This window comes from Nicotiana tomentosiformis, chromosome 5 (genome assembly GCF_000390325.3).
Source record: "Nicotiana tomentosiformis chromosome 5, ASM39032v3, whole genome shotgun sequence".
Taxonomy (NCBI): Eukaryota; Viridiplantae; Streptophyta; class Magnoliopsida; order Solanales; family Solanaceae; genus Nicotiana; species Nicotiana tomentosiformis.
In genome coordinates, this window is record NC_090816.1 from 104742756 (window position 1) to 104764104 (window position 21349).

Genomic DNA, 21349 nt, shown 5'->3' on the forward strand with positions numbered 1-21349 from the left:
CTCCTTTTGCTTTTCGTTTTCTAATACATTTTTAGACAATATTATTCGATTAATTGTACAAATAATATATCTGATAACATTAGTGAAATAAAATACAAATTTAAATTAATCAAAAAATATACATTTTGGATAAGTTATTTCATAAAATATTAGATTTTTCACATTACTTGACATTATGATCAAGATAAATATTATATTAAAATTAGTGATGCAGATTTAAAATTTTGGATCTGCTGGGACTTGGGTAAACCTTGTTTTGGTTTTTGACCAGTGAACTATGCTAATTATATATCAAGAACTATAATTTAAAGAGGCAAATAATGGGTTAAAAAAACAATAGACCTGACCTTGAAGTATAGATTTTCAAATCTGTATAACCAAAATTCCAAGTTCCCAACTAACGACATCTTGCGAATAACTGAACTAATTCTTGTGGCAAAAGCCACCAAAACGGTGCCGTGTACACCTCGCCTTCCTCATTAGACTTCCATGAACCCCAGTCCCTTGTAGCTGATATTCAGTAGAAAAGAATATAGCACAAAATGGTGCTTAACCCCTACAATTTCTTGCCCCAGAAGTTTCAGTTCTAAGATACCCAATTTTATTTTAGTCCCTTTACTTCTCATATTTTGTCAAGTTAGTGCTAATACAAAAATGCAAGTGCCCAGGTTTCTCTTGAATTCTAAGAATCGCTCTATACAGACCCTGAATCCGTACAAAAGGTAATTAGCTGCATTTTGTATAATCTGAACAGTGTTGAAAGTTTGTGGGTTTTGTCTTGTTGAATTTTTATGGCTTTGATCTTTTATGAGCATTTTTAATGTCGTTGAATTATGGATTGTGGAAATGTTATAGGATTTAATTATTCTTTATTTTAAAATCCAAACCATGTGATAAATTCAGATATGCTTCGTGTGTTAAATTCAAATATGCTTTTTGTAGTATGATAAATTTAAATATGCTTTGTGTAGTGTGGCTAATTCAAATATGCTTTGGGTAGTGTGTTAGTATGTTAATAATCTACTTAGATTTTGAAAATGACGCGACGTAGTGGATGAAAATTTGTGAGAAGAAAGTTCCCTTGATGAACCTTAACTCTTAACACTATGATTGCTAGTTGAAAATTCTCCAGTTTCACTTTCTTAGCAAACCCTAGAAATGATGCCCCTCCTATTTTCACCAAGACCAAGCATAGCAATATGAGAGAACAAAATGTTACTGTTGAAAGCTCTAACTGTGATTATTCTTGATGTTTGGTTGAAGAATTGGAGAAATGAATTTTTGATGAACACACTGGCTCTAGTGTTCTGTTGCATTCAATATTGGTTGACTTGGAGCTAGTAACATCTATCTCCTAAAACATGAATGATAGGAATATTAATGCTGAGAATACCTCTCTCTGCAAAGAAGATAGTGAAAATAAAACAGAATTTGAAGTATCTGGGCAAAAATCCAATCGTATGACTTGTAAACACAGGGGAAGTATAAGTGACATTACCGTTAAGGTTGCTTTTAGATTTGATTTGGACTACAAGATGACTTACTAAAGTTCCTTTGGATGAACGTTTGTGGTTAAGGAGTCTTGTAGACTTAAAACTGGTCTAACCCAATGAGTCACTTGTGGTGTCTTGGGTTAATGAGTTTCAATTGATAGCACAGGAGGCTGTCTTGGTTAAGATAGATTAAACAAGAGACTTGGAGGACACCTTATAAGGAAACTTGTGAAGTTTCGATTTATGTGTAACTCTTAGTTGACCTGTTCCACTATGTAGTTCTTACAGTGGCCAACTTTCACTTTCTAGTTTTCCCTTAGGGATTTTGCTAGTTGTAAGTTTGTAAGATCCAACACGAAATTTGATTTTGACTAAATGATTAGTAGCAACATTAATCAGGAAAGTAATGGAGAAACTATAAGTCTAAAAGGTGGCAAATGATTACTACCGCTTCACAAAGAGCTAAGTTGGGGGGAACCTTGATCTTTTGTTTGCAACAAAGAAAGAGGGCGAGGATTGTTTCATGGCACGTCAAAAAGAATCTGTAGGCTTCCAATCTTCAGAAGCTTGATGTGGAGAATGCCTTAAAGTAACTCTCCATCAGATTGAGCTTTTGTAGGATTTGTGGCTCATTCAAGGTTGTAGTTATGCTCGTGCACATTTATAGCCTGTTTAGAGTGCGACAACTTCATTATGTGACTGTAAAGTATGGCAAAAGAGATGACTCTTCACTGTTGTGAGCTTGACGTGTTTAAAATAGGGAAATATATGTGGAGCTTCTTTGCTTATAAATTTTGCAGAGAATGTACATTTTGAATGCATAAGATGTATCTATGAGGAGAGATGCATTACCACGTGAGTGATAAAAATGAAATTGAGTCATGAATAATTTTTTCGAAGTTTACTTGCAAGAATCCTGGCAAAAGAATCTAAAATATGCAAGAAGAGACACTCTATCTAGTCATCACTTCAATTGAAATTGGAACAAATTGTTTAAGTTTTATTCCTAAAGAAAGTTATGTTGTATTCTTGATGCAAAATCAAGCCCCAGTAGGTTCAGAGCTGATTCTTGCCATGGTATCCACCCCCCCCCCCCCCCCCCCAAATAAAAAAGAAAGGGCAAATAAAAAAGAGAAAACAGAAATGAGAAAAGATTCAAATACATGTAGAAGAGAAAGGGTAAAAGTAAACCATTTCATTTTCAAATTCTGGAGTGTATTGCAATTTTTCTGATTACTTGTTTCATGTGTAGGTTTATCACACCTAAGCACTTCCATTCATCCAGCTGCATGAGATCTGCTAGAAAGACTAATGATCAGCCTTTATTAACTGGATCATCCTCAACTTCAAAATCTTGGAACCCTTATATATTAGTATTGCATTTGAACTCCATTTTCCTACTGAATGTTGCTTTGTGACTGTAATGCATGTGCTCTGTGCATTTGTCTTTGCCTCCTTTAACGTAAATGTCTTCATCTTATTTCTACTTTTGCAGCCTGGAGCTCTTTTGGGGGGATTCGGTGGACTGGTCCTTTTTCTTCATTATAATGATGAAAGGAGAGCAATTCCAAAAGGTGGGGGCTCCGGAATATTTTTGGTCAAAACTCTATAAATTGAACCTGACCTTGGAACTACTTTTATGTGTCTTTCGATCTACTATGTCTCAATCACTTATGTGCCTTTGAATGTGGTGTAATCCTCTTTCAGAATGTGACATTTCATAGAAGACATGACAATATTGACGAGTCCGTATATTGTACAGCATCTGTACCTGAACAGATGTACTGACAGTGCTTGAAAATATCATACATCCTTTATTAAAAGTGGTTATCAGCCTTTGTTTAACAATTGAGCGCAAGAACTAAAGCCTCTTTTGATTGCTAAACTTCCATCTACCAGAACTACAGTCTAAGTGGTATTTTCTTCCCGGAGTCCGGCTTATAATTGAGCCAAAAAGAGGCATAATGAGCTCGTTGATAGACTTCTCATGGCAATCTCAGTGTCTTTTCTAGTTTAAACATAAGAATTCGTAGAACTATCCTCCTCTCTACTTATTTTTTTCTTATCAGAAAGTGATGATATGTTCGTCCACTTGAATCATGCTTTTTATGGAGCATGTAAATTTTAATAAATATAAAGCTTCACTCGTTTCAGGTCAAGGCGAGAAATTTGAAAGAAGTGCAATCCAAGGGCCAATAATTGGAGGCCCCTTCAGTTTAATTGATACAGACGGTCGTGTTATAACGGAGCGCAACTTGCTGGGAAACTGGGTTCTTCTCTACTTTGGTTATACTTCATCTCCTGATGTTGGTCCAGCAGAAGTCCAGAAGATGGCTAAGGCTATTGATATTCTAGGTTCTACTCAGTTTCTTTGAATAGAAATGATATTTTCTTATTTACTGACTTATGTTACTGATGTAGTAATTTCCTTTTTGCTTTGTGGTCCTTTTTGCTTAACTTAAACAAGGGTCAAAACAGGACCTTAAAATTCTCCCAGTATTTGTCACAATTGATCCTCAACGTGATACGCCTTCACAACTTCGAGCTTATCTTAAAGGTCTGCATCTAGCCTCTCTGATCTCTTTCTCTCTCCAGGTTCTGGAATGGATGTCTTACTGAAAGAATTGTGGAAAGAGATCCTACAGGGGGTCGTGGGTTTGAAGAGAAAGGGATTCAATCATATAGTTGTCCTTTTATTTGATGTTTATTTCTGCACTTTATTTTTGGTAATTTTATTTGCATGAAATGCAGAGTTTGACCCAAGAATAATGGGATTAACTGGACCGGTTACTGCTGTTAGACAGATGGCACAAGAATACCGAGTGTACTTTAAGAAGGTTGACGAAGAAGGAGATGATTATCTGGTGGAATCTTCTCACAACATGTAAGCCTTAAGTCCTATATTGTCATACATGCAGCATTCTCAAGGAGAATAAACTCTTTCAGTTTTTTTTTTTACTTGCGCTACAGCAGTTTTCCCAGAGTATAAATGGTTATTGATGTAATAGGTATTTGGTGAATCCAAAAATGGAAGTAGTTAGATGCTTCGGTGTGGAATACAATGGGGAGGAACTGTCGAATGCAATTGTCAAGGAGCTAAAGAAGGCCGAAACATAGTGATACTTTGGGTGAATTTGGCAGATTAAGTAAGTCTTGCTTTGGTTAGGTTCTTATATCACCCATACATCTCTTCAGCATCATATTCAATGGTCTAAGTGTCGTACTTTGTTTATTTGTTCTAGATGTACAACTTCAATTCACAAAATAAACACAAGTGCCAATAACTTTATTTGTCCTTTCTTTTAAAAAGAATCTTGTTTGTCGTCTGTTGCTGTCTCCAGCTCTTCTCCAATTCTTTTGTTAAATGTTGCATTATCATCCTCTCGGCCAATCTATGGCTAAGATTTCAGTTATCTGCATACGACCCAACAAGTATTAATTATAAAGATAGTGAACTAGTGACGAAAATCCTGCTAAATTTTGTCAATAATGGAAACATACACAGACACACACAAAGGGAAAAGATAGCTATTATATCATAAGGTGTTCCTGCCAAGAAAAGAAGTGCACGAAAAAATTCATGAGATATTATTTGTATAAGGGCTCCATTAAGTCACATATTGGTTATGGAACTAGTTTTATAATTATGAAACCCATATGAGAGACGACATGGGATTAGGCTTAAATATTCTGTTCCTCCCCATAATGATGCTGCCAGTTTCTTTATTGCTTTGTTTTGATTTAGTCTAGTTTTACATTTTACTGTAAAAGAAGTTCAAGAACAAGGTTGATCCATATGTTCTTTTTTCTATTTAAAGAAAATAAAAAAATTAAAAAAAAAATCAACAAAATGGTTTATTGTCCCAAATGTGATGGCTACTTAAATTCTATCATAACTGCTATAGCAGATAGCTTTTAGCTTGTAGAACACGGTTTTTTCTTTTTTCCTGACAAATATAGTGGATAAAATGGTCCGTCTCAAACCTTGACATTGGGGGTCCAAGTCACCAAGTGAGCAAAGTGGGAAATAACCACTCTTGACTCCTACATATAGTGGGGTCTAGCGCTGGGGTTTAGTATATCAAAAGAAAAGAACAGAAAAAGAGTTGGCTGCCGAATGAAAGTTAAGCCACGAATTGATTAAGATTTTGACGCGGAATTACTTAACAAATGAATTGGGAATCCTCCAAATGGTTAACGAATTGGAAAGCAGCCAGATCCTCAGTTTTCTGCTGTCACAGTCGCAGAAGAGCATTGTATACTAATTTTTTATCTTCTTTGTGTGCTCCATTTTAAATTACCATGTACCGTGCAGCTTGAGAGAATTTGAATAACTAAGTCGAATTTAGCATATGAGAGGTACCAAGTAGAGTAGGCCAGTGTATCAATCCTATAATCCATTTCGCTCTATTTGGAGCTGCTATAATAAACCGACGTGACGTGTATCTAGGAGAGTATGTCTGGACATACATTATTACGAGGATTCAGAATGAATTGATTACACTGTCTATCAACCTAATGTAACTTTCCTCTTTTTTCTGTGTTTGGGACCAACAATGTGAGCTCACATAGAATACGAAGCTTACATGGCGAAGTTGATGGAATGATTTATGCATGGCCATTATTTTGGAGATGCAATCTCCTAATACCTGCTTCTTTGTGATATTTTTGCTTGAACCCTCAATATGTTTATTTGTTCTTTCTGGTGAAGTATACCTATCTTCACCCTAGTTTATTGAATTTTAACTGAATTCTTGATTATGCAAATTGTACAATGTGACATTTTTTTCCGAAGTGATTTTGGAGGGTGTTTTTGGTTGGGGGAAGGGGGTTGAATCAGGGAAGGGGCTGTCTAGAGCTTCTATAGTAAGTCCATGAGAGGGGCCAGAGTGTTTCAAACCCTCGGTGTTATATGGTTAACATGTCAAGTTGTTTCAGTGAAATGCTTATGCTTGTACGGATTTTATACGTTCTCACTTTTAACATTTACATGTCCCTCAACAGGTGCATGTTGTTTCTGAGCAGCCAGACGTTCAATTTTGGTCCATCATCCTGGACTTTTATCTGAGTTTGCTGAGGTGGTCTAATTGTCTGTCAACAATTTAGTTGTTTAGAAAAAGTTTTAAACAGAAATTTCTCTGATGCTAAGATGTCAGATGCTGGAAAAAACTAGCAATCCTTCAGATAAAGCAAATTGGTTCTGATACATTTTCTCTGAGAGATTGTTAATTCTTCTATTATCCTCTCCGTTCCCTTTCAAAATTGGTAATACCTGTTCCCACTTCCCACCTCTTTCTGTTCTGGGCCTAATGAATTTTGACTTGGTCGATGGGTAATGCAAAGTAGGTGGTTGTTTGGTTGCATAGTGGCCTCTATAATAAATTGAGAGCAGACACATTCAAGTTTGAAAACATTAACTGACGAGGACTTTGATGTTGCACAAGCAGTAACTTCTTTAATGGTTTTTGGGCATGAATTTCAGCCCCGTTGTTGACAAAATAGCTGATGTTTTACACCGTTCTGTTGGCTTAGGAGAACAAAAAGGGAAGTGGTCAATGAAATTGAAAACAGTAAAATATGAAATTCAGGCGGTGGTAAAACATGCAGACAATTTTGGAAATAAGATAAGCTTTTAAATCAGAATGAATTGATGGATGTGATCGAAGTTTGATTTTTGAGATTTTATCTCCTACTGTATATCTTTCTCACGGAATGGCTTGGATATGCCATAATAAAGTATGTCCCAAAGAGAAAGGCACTTTATTATTTTAGGGAGTTAAATAAAATTTACTTCAACTACTGTTTTTTCAAAATTTCTAAACACACAATTAACGTAAAGTCAATTTCACGTAGTTCTTTTGGTATATTTGTTGACGGTTTAAAAAACTATTGACATTTAATGAGAGAAAAGCAGCTTAAGAAGGGAGCTGAGTCAAACTCGGTGATAATGTTACTATTTGCTCTTTTTTTTTTCAATGAGAAAAATATAATTTTTTTTTGACCATTTAAAGACGAGGACAAAAAGTAATGCAAAGAGTAGGTCGATCTATGTTCCAAATCCTTCGATTACAAAACAGCTGGCTACAATACGTGAGCTGCTCGAAGTCTCCTACGTGAACTCCTCTCCCAAATTGGAATTTGTTGAAACTATTGTATTCTAACGGCGTGACATTTGAGTATTTGGACAAAAAAAAGAAAAGAATAGAAGAAAAGAGAAGAATGAGAGTGAAATAAAAGATTCTTCGAAGAAAGTGGGTGTAATAAATAGCCTTCAAATTATTTTTCTTCTAAATATCTTGAGATCCTCCTTTGTTCCATGACCGGGTCTTTTGGTCTCCCCTTTGACACCACAAATACCAAACCAACACAAATTAACAATTTTAATTTTAACCAAACACAAAAGCAGAAAAAAAGTTTGAAAGAAAAGGTGTTGAAAAATTCCCTTTGCATACATTCATCATTACTACTACTATTATTTTTGTCATTTACCCCCTAAAAAAGTTACTTAATTATTTCTTTTCTTTTCCTATCATTTTTCACATACCATTTCTCTTCCTCTCTCTCGTGCAATCATTCCATATCCATCTTTCCTCTACTAGAAAGAGAGAGAAAGAAAACCAAAAAACAAAAAAGAAAGATATTACTATTGTTTAAGCCAAGCACTCCAGGAGATCATATAGGAACAAACAGATTTTGACAATTATGAACTCCTCTCCTGGGGGGCATTAACCATTTTTGTACCTTTGCATCTTACCCCACAATCAATCTCCTTTCTCTTTCTTTATACAATTTCTAAATGCAATAACTTCTTTTTATGTACATGGGTCCTTCATTTTCTATGTACAAGTTCTCTGTTTCTTCCTTGGCCTACAAGTCTTTTGTCTTTATATTTTTCATCTTGTCTTTCTTACATAAGAAGCTCCTTCATAAGTATTTTTCCAAGACTTGTGCATGTGTTTGTCACATTGCACCTATTTCTTGATCACCAGTTTCTATCAAAAGAAATCCAAGAAAACATTGAAACATATCTCAATTACATCAAATATGGGAGACATTTCTCCTGAAAAGAAAACAGGTTGTGGCCTGTTAAATGCTGTTTTTGGAAGGAGAAACATTTGGACAAGAAGATCAACATCCACAGGCTCACTTCCTACACAAGATACCAACAATGTTAACAATGTAACAAGATCTTCTAGCACTCAAAATTCTAAAAGGCATCGCAATGGTTCCCACGAGGCATTTTTAGACTCCCGTGAGAACCAATCGGAGAAACAAGCGGACAGGATCATTCCAAGGCCTAATCCAAACCAATCCAAGGCCGCGGTAGCAGCAGCAGCAGCAGCTCAGAATAAAGCTAACTCTCAAACTGCACCTATTCATAATCAACAGAAAAATGGTCAGGTGGTACAAGGATATAATAATCAAGGAAGAAAAGTACCTCAAGCCGCCACAGGGATATCAGGGGAGCTTGAAACCATGATCCAGGATCATCAAAGATCAAAGGGTGCTAATACATTAGTCCGTGCATCGTCGAGCAATGTGATGTTGTTTGGAAATTTGGGTAATATTAGGCAGCAAGGTGGGAGCAATGGTACTGCTTCCACAACAACTTCAACAGCTAATCATGTTCTTGATTATTTACCAAGAACCGCTAAAGAAGAACCAACAACACCAGCACCACAGAATAATGGGAAATATTCGACGAGTGTTATGGGAAATGTGGTGAAGAAACAGGGCGATCACGAGCAGGGGAAAACAGGCGCTTCTGTTTCCCTTTGCCGTGCACTTTCCACAAGAATGGACCCTGAGCAATTGAAGATTCTTGGAAATGAGGATTACAAAAATGGGAGATTTGCTGAGGCTTTGGCTTTGTACGATGCTGCAATTTCCATTGATCCTAATAAGGCTTCGTATCGAAGCAACAAATCCGCTGCTTTGACCGCTTTAGGAAGGCTCCTTGAAGCTGTTTTTGAGTGCAGAGAAGCTATCACAATTGATCCTCATTATCAAAGAGCTCATAATCGTTTAGCCACTCTATCTGTCAGGTAAATGCAAATATTATTTTTTTGTTGCTAATTTTCATTGTAAATTTCATGATCCCTTAGTTTTATAATTTTGGAGATTGCTATGCTTTTTTGTGTTTAGATTAGGAGATGCAGAGAAGGCTATGTATCATTACAAACAAGCAGGAGCAGAAGCTGATCCTGATGTTGTAACAAAGGCTAAAAATATTCAAATTCATCTCAACAAGTGTACTGAGGCCAAGAGGCAAAGAGATTGGAACACTATTTTAAAAGAAACTGCCCTCGCCATATCGGCTGGTGCTGATTCTGCACCTCAGGTTATTTTCTTTACTTATTAAACCACAAGAATTTGCTATTATTTTCTTTAAAAAACATGCTAATTTTTGTTCTTGATTGGAAAAAAAAAAGATATTTGCTTTGAAAGCTGAGGCGATGGTGAAGCTCCATAGATACCATGAAGCAGATCAAACTCTGAAGAGTGGTCCGAATTTTGATTTTGACGAATGTACAAAATTCTTTGGCCCAATTGGCAATGCAGGCTTGCTAGTCATTCAAGCTCAAGTTCACTTGGCTGCTGGCAGGTTAGTATTCTTGTTTTAAAAATTTTCGTTTTTTTTTTACTTTGGAGGGAAAAGGAACTATTCAAAGTTTTCAAACCATTCAATATTTCACCCCCATTTCCCTTAAATAAATGATAAAGTGGATTTATGTTACCTAGAGATGCCAATGACAAGATTTGAGACAGAAATGGAATATTGGATAATTATAGAGAAAGAAAGTGTTTTATTTATTTAGCTAACAACTCTAAAGGGAAAACCGTGTAGGAGAAAAGCGAAACCAAAAGATGAGTACTTGAGTATGGATTTGGTCCTTAGGTGCAATTTGACATATGCAAATCACTCTGAATCAACATTCCTACTTGCCATTTTTTTTCAATTCCTACTAATCTTTCTTTTGGACTCTTAGTTTGATCCAGCCAAATTTACCTATTCATTCACTTTATAAGACAAAATCAAACAAGCTTTGAAAATTGATCTTAAGGATTTAAACATATTGTTTATTTATTATTAATGTATTACTGATTATATGCCTCCATCCCTCTGTGGACGATCGTCTTATATAATATACAAAACAACACAATCTCAATTTCAAACTAGTTTGAGTCAATTATGTACAGACAAATTATTTTTCAGTAGTTACTCGTTGGCTAATAATAGTTATGATAATAACGACGTGATAGGATCGACGATGCCCTAGCAGCGGCTCAACGAGCAGCCCAGCTAGATGGGAACAACAAGGAAGTAAATACGGTAACTAGGAGGACAAGAGCAGTAGCGAGTGGTAGAACAAAGGGCAATGAGCGGTTCAAAGCTGGAAAATATGCAGATGCTAGTATTGCTTATGGAGAAGGACTAGACCATGACCCATACAACTCAGTCTTATTGTGCAATAGAGCAGCTTGTCGATCAAAACTTGGCCAATTTGAGAAAGCACTTGAGGATTGCAATGCTGCCCTTATTGTCCGACCATCTTTCACCAAGGCTAGGTTGAGGAAGGCAGATTGTTATTTTAAGGTGATTTCTAATTTTCTTTATGCTTTGACATGACTAGTTAGTTAGAATTTTATTCAAATAATCATGAAATGACATTTCCATGTATAGTACTATATATATACAAAGATTTGTTGACATATTAGTTCAACATATATATTCAACGAATCATAATTTAGGCCTGTTTGGTAGCCAGAAGACACTTTTAACTTCTCTAATTTTGCTTTAAGAAAAGAATATATACTTGTGTCGTGAACCATTAGCCCTTTGAAATTTGTTCTTTTGACCAAATGGCTGATTAATTACTCACCCAATCACAACACTATGCTACCAGATTTCACGTATTCTTTCGGTCACATTTATGTGACGCATTACTATTTGAGAAATTAAATTGTTTTTTCTTCTTTTACATGATTTTTTCAATATTTTGTTTTATTTCTAGATATAAAAGTATCGATTTATATATATATTTTATATATTTTTAAATATTTAATTTTTATTTTAAATATTTAAGTTTTAATGTCTGAATTCATGGTAAAATGTAGATGCTTCCATTCTCGTAATCTAGATATATTATTCTTTTTGGAACAATCGGACCCCTGAACAAATTAGCTGGTGCTCAACGTGTTGAACACGAATAATTAGTAAAAAATCATAGTTGACCCTTAATCTATGATTGGGAATTTATTTGATCATTTATTTTTCCTTTAAATAATAATTGACGATAATGTGCATTATTTTATGTGTCATATGTATATATATACCAGATGGGAAAATGGGAAGCATGCATACAAGAATGTGAAACGTTGATAAAGGAAACACCAGAAAATGAGGAAGTGGGACAGATGATTAAGGATGCCCAACAACAGCTAGCTCAAGAAAGGAGGAAGTAATTAGCAAAAGACGTGAAGAGCATGAACATATTATATGGTTGTCCTTAATTTGTCAATCTCCATAATAAATTCACAAGGTGGTGGATGAGAGCTCATTACTAGAATATTGATAGTCCAAGAATCGTAGTTGAATGATATCCTCACTTGTTTTCCTATTCCAATCCCACCACAAAAGGAAAAAAAGGTGAAAAATAGTAAGAACACCATAATGAGGAAAAAGTGGAGTGGGAGGGATTAAGAGAAGGTTACATAAGGTCTTTTAGGGAACAAGAAATTAAAAAAGAGAAGGGAGAAGACGAAAGGATTAAAGGTTTGAGTTACAAACTAGGATTGGTAGGATATATTGACTCATCTCATTAGGCAAAAGAAAAAGAAAAGAAAGGAATTCATTAGGGTGCTTTGAAAAAAATTAAAGCACTATGGATTTTAGTGAATGAGAACAATTCTTTACCATTTATTGCATTTTCTTAATATGTAATTATTTTGTTTAAGATGGTCGACTTGGCTTTTTTTCCATTTTTACTATCCTTATCGTTGCTTTTCTTCCCTTAAAGTTTGTTAAAAACAAATAAATTTCTGAACAATCATTATTCGATAAAATATAGTGCAAGGGTCCTTCTAATTATATTCATTAATTAAAGTGCATCACAGCTAAGTTAAAGTTGTTTCAAGATTATGTAAAGTGAGCTAAACTAAAAGTAATTTTTCTCAAACTTGTCGGATTGGTAAGAACTAGAAATTCTAGCTAATAAAATTTACTTTTACTATTTATAGTTGTGGGTCTCATCAACCAAACACCATGATCGAGAAGAATAAATAGAAAATTATGGATATCTTTTGGCCCCTCCACCTATAATGCTTAATCTCTCTTTCGATATCTCCATCTCTTTAAAGGGTGAACCTTTTTCAAAGTTAGCAAGTTAAACAAGTCTTCAGAATAATTTACTAAGGTTTTCTATATCAACATCCTAGTGTGACGTTAATCTTAATTGATGTACGAAAACTTCGATAGACAGGCATATGAGCACAATTGGAATGCCCATACTACACGAAAATTTAATTTCACATACATGATCCATATATGGTAGGTGGAAAAAGGAGCTTAAATACAAGTGCTGGCACCCCAATTCTTCGTGCACGTCTAGACCTTTCTGCTATGACAAAATCGATGAAAGTGACTGCCCTCCCCATGATTTAAAGAGTCCGGAACTCATTTGTAGTTCTTTTTGACAAAAAGAACGGAAATACGTGTAAAAAAAAAGTTACCTAACTATGTATAACGCTTTTTTAAAGAGCGCTATACTTTAACGGACGTTAAAGTATAGCGCTCTTTAAAAGAGCGTTATACATATAACGCCTTTAGAAACAGCGCTATATACGTTAAAGTATAGCGCTCTTTAAAAGAGCGTTATACATATAACGCCTTTAGAAACAGCGCTATATATGTATAGCGCAGTTATAAAGAACGCTATACTTGTTTTGTAGGACCACCAATAAGTCTCCTGCGTTTAACTGACATAACAATAATTCAAATGGGTATAGCGCTCTTTAAAAGAGTATTATACCTAAAAACATTCAACCCCCCGAGCTAGGCATTGCCTTATTTAAAGGCGTTAGGATTTTACTAAAATCCATTCAAAAATATTCCTAACTCCCGTTCAAATTTTTCTTCTTGTTAAATTCTCAAGAGCTGTCAAACTCATGCGACTGGCCCCTGAGTGTGCAGTCTCATCCTGTGGCCTAAAACCAGTGAGCTGCTGCAGCATGTCCAAATACTGCCCACGCGTCATCTCTCTCATGGCTTGAGGCAGTGCAACGGGCAGTCCATCAACAGGCATCCCATATAAAACCTCCATGTCCTGCAGCGTGATAGTGGCCTCGCCAATGAGCAGGTGGAATGTGTGCATCTCCGGTCGCCACCGCTCTATCAGGGTCGTGACCAAAGACCAGTCGAGCTGCAGCCGCCCGATATCCAAAATCCTGTAGAAGTCTGTATCCCGCAGGCACTGGACTACACGGGGATGGAGATCTCTTTCTTTCATAAAATCCCACATGTCGTCCACTCTCCTGGCGCGGAGAGTCTGGGCCAGTAACTCTCCCTCCCATACGTAGGCGGACCTATGATCGCCCTGTAACACTAATAGCTCATCGGAAAAAGGTTCGGGATGCATAGGCGGCACGTCCATGTCGTCTACTGTAAATTAAACAACATTAATTGTATGTTTGATCTGTAAATTAAATAATTAATTTTTAAAGTTATACAATATTTAATTGGACAGAGTATATATCTATGGGTTTCAAACTCGATATTTGAGGCCCAGTAGCACCAAGCTATCCTGAATTCTTGTATGTGTCAATTTTATTATTTTCATAATTTCGTATATTTGTTCTGTAAATTAAATAATTATTTTTTATAATTCTACAATATTTAATTGGACAAAGTATATATCTATGGGTTCCAGGCTCGATATTTGAGGCCTAGTAGCACCAAGCTATCCTGAATTCTTGTATGTGTCAATTTTAATATTTTACATGTTAGTTTCATAATTTTATATGTTTGTTTTGTAAATTAAATAATTATATTTTTGTAAATTAGACAGAGTTTGTGTTTGATCTATCAATATAAGAGATACTTAAACTACAGGGTAACTACGCTAAAAGGCTTTACATTTTACTATGCTAAAAGGGCACTATATTACTAGTCATTAAGCAAATAAATAATCTAAATTAGATAAAAACAACAATAAATTTAATCACAAAACATTCACGAAAATACATTTAAAACAGTAAAAGAAATTTATTAAATATTTTTATTAACAAATAATAATGATTTTTTATTTTTTACATATTTTTTAGAACACTAATATCTTAGTCCGGATAATAATAACATACTAGTTTAATCGCAAAAAAAAATAAAAAAATATGGAAACACATTGGTGGGCCCACAAAACAGGTATAACGCTCTTTATAACTACGCTATACATATATAGCGTTGTTTCTAAAGGCGTTATATGTATAATGCTCTTTTAAAGAGCGTTATACTTTAATATCCAAAACGTCCGTTAAAGTATAGCGCTCTTTAAAAGAGCGTTATACATAGTTAGGTAACTCTTTTTTTACACGTATTTCCGTTCCTTTTGTGAGAAAGAATCACAAATGGGTTTTGGACTCATGATTTAAAAGCACATACTCCTGATCTTATTCTGAACGTTATGTACGGGTAAAATCGGGGACATAGTTTTTCCCAATTTTCGGATGAGGAAACAAAAGGGAAGCGCGGCTCGACACGACTACAAGCGAGGCTGAAGGACCCCTCGTATTGGAACCCGGGAGGAGTAAACGATGTATTTGGGATCGGGCACATTGAAATAATGGACCTAGATCAAGTAAGGTTTTTGGACCACGGGAAATATGGAGAATGGTTATGCATGACGAGTAGGGAGCCGTAATATTCGCCCTCAACCGGATATTACGGTGCGAATCTCGTCCATTATCAATTGTGGGTCAAAATTTACCGGAAAGAGGATATTTTTACCTTATTTAGACGTGTACTAGGACTGAAATTCCCCTACTATATAAATGGGAAGGTTTCTTTTATTTTGATACATTGTGACACGCAAATCAAAGCAATAAAATTTTATTTTCGTCTTCTAGCTATTGTTCAAAGTGTTCTTCATTTGGTCTCTTCTTTATTCGCGATCGAGCTTGTATCGAGAGTCCGATCGAGGACGAATCCCATTGTTCAACCTAAGATCAGGCTTGATCATCACATTACGATTGGTTTGGTCTTTTATTTTAACTTTAACTTAATTACTTGTTGTTCTTAGACTATTTGTATTGAATTAAATCACATATCCTTTAAACCGCATATAAATTTAATTGTTACTCATTTTTTAGGGTAAACAATTAGGCGTCTACCGTGGGGCTAAGGATAATAGTGGTGGTTTGATACGAATCTCCATAATACACCTTATTTTATACTTGTTCTTTGATGTTTTGATTCCAGGTTAGCCCAAGGATGTCAAATTCTCAGTCTGCTCACTTGAACGTTAACGTGATGCCTAGCAATGATGTGCCCTATGTCGATCCCAATGGTATCCCAGATGCCGATCCGGTCGATGCTAACTCACAGGTGGCCATCAATATCAATCTACCAACTGATCCCGAAAACAGCATTCGCGGGGGACCCCCGGCCAGCGGCTCGAGAGACGGCCGAAAGCGAAGGTGATGGAGTTAGCCTGCAGTTAATTTTCAAAATGTTGCAGGCTCAACAAGCGATGATAGCATAGTTACAGAACTAGAGCCACGCCCCTAACAGGGTCGAACCCGAGCACTCATGGGAAAATACTCGGAGGGATGAATAAGTTACTGTGGAACCGAGCAAATTCAGGCCCCAGGAACCTTCCGAGGTGATGAAGATGCTCGAAGCATTGACAAAACGGGTGGAGTCTGGCGAGAAAAAGATTGAGGCTGGCGATAAAAAGGTAGAAACTTATAACTGCAGGATCCATCAGATCCTGGGAGCGCCTCCGATATTGAAAGGGCCAGACTCTAAAAAGTTCATTCAGAATGAGCATGTAACCTCCTATACGTGCGCAATCAAAGGACTTGAAAAACAACGAAATCGAGTCTGTTTTATTGAAAAAATTGGGGAAACCTCGTCCAAGGGAGCAATGATATGGTATCATAACTCGCCTCCGAATTCTATCGACTAATTTGATATGCCTACAGATGCTTTCAAAAAGGCCCATGCCGGTGCCATCAAGGTCGAGACCAGGAAGTTGGACCTTTTCAAGGTCAAATAGAGTGATAAAGAGATGCTTAGGGAGTTCGTGTCAAGGTTCAAGATGGAACAGATGGATCTACCACCGTTTGCGGATGATTGGGCCATTCAGGCATTTACTCAAGGTCTCAACCCCTAAATTTCCATGGCCGCTCAACAGCTAAAGCAAAACTCAGTGGAGTACCAAGCAATTACCTAAGTCGACGTCCATAATAAATACCAATCGAAGATCAGGGTTAAAGACGACCAACTCGGGGCCCCTTCGGGATCTGTTACCCCATCAGAACAGATGACAGGTGTAGGAGAACCATTGATTAGGAGCCGAGGCCGGTCCGAGATTGATATCATCCATACTACGCGAATCGAAGGGAAAATGGATCCGGGCGCCACACGACAAGGAACAAGAAGAGAAATGAACGAGGACCGAGCGGTCGGGGCTTGATAAGCAAGAGCGGGCTTAACAGGTCGTTCGGGGGTAGGGAGGCACCAAGATTATCGGAGTATAATTTTAACATGGACGCTGAAAGTATAGTGTCGACCATAGGGCACATCAAAGAGATTATATGGCCAAGACCATTACAGTCCAACCCTTCCCAATGAGATCCTAGTTTGGTGTGTAAATACCACGGTTCTCACGGTCATAGTACCGAAGATTTCCGACTGCTGAGAGAAGAAGTAGCTTAGTTATTCAACAATAGGCACCTTCGAGAATTCCTAAGCGAGCAAGCTAAAAACCACTTCAGAAACAGGGATGACAACAAACAAATTGAACAAGAGAAGCCTCAACACGTAATCAAAATGATCATTGGAGAAGTTGATGTCCCCCAAGGGTCGATGATAAAATGTACCAAAGTTTTTATCACGAGAGAAAAACGCAGCCGGGATTACGTCCCGGAAAAAGATATCTTATTCAGCGATGAAGACGCCGAGGGCATCGTACAACCTCACAACAATGCACTGGTAATATCTGTACTTATCAATAAATCTCGAGTTAAATGTGTGTTGGTTGATCCAGGTAGCTCGTCCAATATCATTAGATCGAGGGTCGTGGAGCAACTAGGTTACGGGGTCAAATCATACCGACGGTCTGGGTATTGAATGGATTCAACATAGCATGCGAGATCACGAAAGATAGGATAACTTTACTGGTAAACACTGCGGAGACCATTCAAGAAACAAAGTTCTACGTGATCGAAGGGGATATGAGGTACAACGCCTTGTTCGGAAGGCCGTGGGTTCACAACATGAGAGTGGTGCCTTCGACCTTACACCAAGCGCTGACATTTCCCACTTCGGGAGGAGCCAAAATGGTCTACAGAGAATAGCAGTTGCAAGGGAAATGTTCGCTATCGATGAAGTAATCCCAGTGCCCGCGGTTTCAACATAAAAAGCAGGGAACTGGCCACAAAAGAAGAAACGAAATAGCAAACAATGATACCAGCCTCATCCGATCCAGAAAAACATAAGGAGCACGGAGCGGATGATGAGGATGATTACAGTGTCCCGAGATCATTAATAGCACCCGATGGCACCGACGCCACCAAATCGATGATCGAAGAGTCGGAGCAAGTTATATTGATCGACCACCTACCAGATTGAAATGTATACCTGGGCACGGGGTTAACCCCCGAGCTCACTAAAAAACTTATTGATTTTCTTAAAACTAATGTCGATTGTTTTGCCTGGTCCTTTCTAGACATGATAGGGATCCCACCGGAGGTAACCACTCACAAGTTGAGCTTGGATCCGAAGTTCCATCCGGTTAAGCAGAAGAGAAAGCCACAGTCCGAGATCAAACACGCATTCTTCAAGGATGAGGTATCCAAACTTCTGAAAATAGGTTACGTCTGGGAAGTTAAATACCCGGATTGATTAGCTAACGTAATGGTAGTGCCTAAAAAAGGAAATAAACCGAGGATGTGTGTAGATTATAAGGATTTAAACAAGGCATGTCCAAAGTATTCTTTCCCTTTTCCTAACATCGGTCGAATGATCGACGCAACTACCGAACACGAGATTCTTAGTTTTCTCGATGTCTATTCCGGGTACAACCAAATTCAGATGGACCCGGGCGATCAAGAAAAGACTTCTTTCATAACCAAATTCGGCATCTAATGCTATAATGTAATGCCGTCTGGATTAAAGAATGTCGATGCCACATACCAATGACTAGTCAACTGGATGTTCGAAGAACAAATAGGAAAATCAATGAAAGTTTAAATTGACGATATGTTGGTTAAGTCCCTACGAGGAGAGGATCATTTAAAATATTTGCAGGAAACCTTCGGCATACTAAGAAAGTACAACATGAATCTAAACCCGAAAAAGTGTGTATTTGGGGTCAGCTCGAGCAAGTTTCTCTGATTCAAGGTATCTAATCGGGGAATAGAGATCAACTTGGACAAAATAAAGGCCATAGAGGACATCACCGTAGTCGATAATGTCAAGGCAGTACAAAGACTGACCGGGCGAATAGCCACATTGGGACGGTTCATCTCAAAATCATCGGATAAGAGTCATCGGTTCTTTTCACTATTGAAAAAGAAGAACAACTTCTCTTGGACTCCGGAATGCCAGCAAGCTTTGGAAGAACTCAAGCGATACCTATTGACCCCCCTTGCTGCACATGATAAGTAGGGATTTTGACCATTTATTTGCTCTCTTTTACTTACGTTTTAGCTCAAAAATTCTTAAACGTATTTCCGAGAACTAATGAAATGTGCTTTCTTGCAGGAATATTGGAAAACGAGCCAAAGAAGTAAAAATCAACTCAAAAAGGAGTAAAATTAGACAAGAATCAAAACAAGGCAAAAAGGGCTACAGTGCGAACCACATAATACTGTGTGCGGCCGCAAACTCTGAAGATGTACTAATAGAATTTCTTCACAGAGTGCGGACCACACAATAATAGCGCGGCCGCAGAAGACTAGATTCAGAGACTTGTAGTTTGGGAGCTTGAAGATGTGCGGACCACACTATTATTGTGTGGCCGTAGGATGCCGAAATGCGGCCGCACTCATAAATGTGCGGTCCGCAGAATGAAGCCCAGATCCAGTCCAAGAGCAAGAGTGTGGCCGTACTCAAAAATGTGCGGTACGCACAATTAGAGGATATGCGGCTGCATCTCACTTTTATGCGACCGCGGATATCTAACCTGACCAGTCAGTCTTAAAGTGCAGACTGCACACAGAATTGTGCGGTCACACAACCTTCGCAGGGGCAATTTTGTTAGATATTTTTAGCGGGTATTAACATATCTTTTTGTCATTTTTAGATTAAGTTTGGTGCACCTGAACACTTAGAGCCATTTTTATTTACTGTATTAGGTAACTTTGTACTAGTTTAGCATTTAAACATTAGATTTTCTTTCTTTAATCAATTATTATGCATTTTATCTTAGTTTTTTCTTTAATTTCTTCATTTTCCACGAGTAGCTAAATCCTTAGGTAGGGTTGTGACAAACCCTAGTATGGGTACTTAATGGGTGATTGATTTAGGGCTTATTTATGATTGGGTATATGATATTTAGCCTTATTCTTGCTTGAATTTGAGAATTGATGGTTGCAAATAATGATTCATGCCTAATTGACTTAGTCTATAGTTGAGAAAGTGAGACTAAGTCTAGAAAAACTTGGCTAACAAGAAATTGGGGTGAACTCAAAAAATTGATAGCCCCAATTAAAGGGTCAAATCTAGAGATAGTAAGACCCGACTTGAGCATTTATCACTTATTTCGTGAGATACCCATTTGGACTTGAGAAAGCCAAATTGGGCAAAATCACTCAAACTATCAAGAGGTATAGAGTGAGTAATTGCGTTTGATTGCTATATTTTATCCCGATCAACCAAACATGCCCTAAAGCTCTAAATCCGTTAGGTAACCAACTAGGCGGAAGTCGCAACCCTAGATCTTCTATAACTTGAAAAACAACCAAAATCAAAAACATTGTCTCTTAGCATTACAGTTACAAGCATTAGCATAAAAGTAGAAGTAGAAACAACAATTGAAAATATGGAAGTATAATCTTAGGCACGTCATACATTCACACTAGGTATATACCTAATCCCACACCAAGCTCCCTGTGGAATCGACCCCGACTCGATTTGGATTTTTATTATTGCATCGACCGCCTCGCAACCTAAATTAGTGGTGTGAGTTTGGGCAATATCAACACACTCTGAAGGCAGACAAATAGTTATACCTCAACTTGGCGATTTCTGAGGTGGCGGTAAGCGGTGTCCTGGTCCGAGAAGAAGAGGGTACACAATTTCTTACTTATTATGTTAGTAGAACCCTAAGCGATGCCGAAACAAGGTATCTTCACCTAGAAAAATTAGCGCTCACCTTGCTAAGCGCTTCTAGGAAATTAAAACTGTACTTTCAATGTCACCCCATATGTGTTGTGACCTCCTATCCACTAAGGAATGTCATACATAAATCCGAGCTCTCAGGCCGATTGGCCAAATGGTCCATAGAAATTAGCGGGTATGATATCGAGAATAAGCCCTGGACCACCATAAAATCTCAGATTTTGGTGGACTTTGTGGCCTACTTCACACCGACCTTGATACTCGAGGTCAAAAAAGAGTTACTACTCACTTCAGG

At 37.3% G+C, this 21349-nt stretch overlaps 3 protein-coding genes across 4 annotated transcripts; 2 read left to right on the forward strand and 1 right to left on the reverse strand.

The window, feature by feature from the left end:
- The first annotated feature begins 347 nt into the window (after positions 1-347).
- On the forward strand, positions 348-6701 carry LOC104113408 (protein SCO1 homolog 2, mitochondrial). 2 transcript variants are annotated; one of them, XM_018776752.3, is made up of 8 exons: positions 348-722; positions 2746-2866; positions 2989-3067; positions 3648-3848; positions 3961-4050; positions 4245-4377; positions 4502-4654; positions 6498-6701. In XM_018776752.3, the coding sequence occupies exons 1-7, from the start codon at positions 655-657 to the stop codon at positions 4608-4610; spliced, it is 801 nt and encodes a 266-aa protein (XP_018632268.1). In that variant the 5' UTR covers positions 348-654; the 3' UTR covers positions 4611-4654; positions 6498-6701. The 2 variants fall into 2 exon arrangements, with proteins under 2 accessions (XP_018632268.1, XP_009621850.1); XM_009623555.4 differs by having other exon boundaries at positions 349-722; positions 4502-4639.
- Positions 6702-7905: 1204 nt separating this feature from the next.
- On the forward strand, positions 7906-12451 carry LOC104113407 (inactive TPR repeat-containing thioredoxin TTL3). The gene is made up of 5 exons (XM_009623554.4): positions 7906-9538; positions 9639-9834; positions 9926-10098; positions 10758-11091; positions 11835-12451. Exons 1-5 carry the CDS (start codon positions 8445-8447, stop codon positions 11958-11960), a joined length of 1923 nt encoding a protein of 640 aa, XP_009621849.1. The 5' UTR covers positions 7906-8444; the 3' UTR covers positions 11961-12451.
- A 1167-nt stretch (positions 12452-13618) lies between these two features.
- On the reverse strand, positions 13619-14146 carry LOC138892932 (serine/threonine-protein phosphatase 7 long form homolog). Its single transcript, XM_070176689.1, has one exon. It carries the CDS (start codon positions 14144-14146, stop codon positions 13619-13621), a length of 528 nt encoding a protein of 175 aa, XP_070032790.1.
- Positions 14147-21349: the final 7203 nt, after the last annotated feature.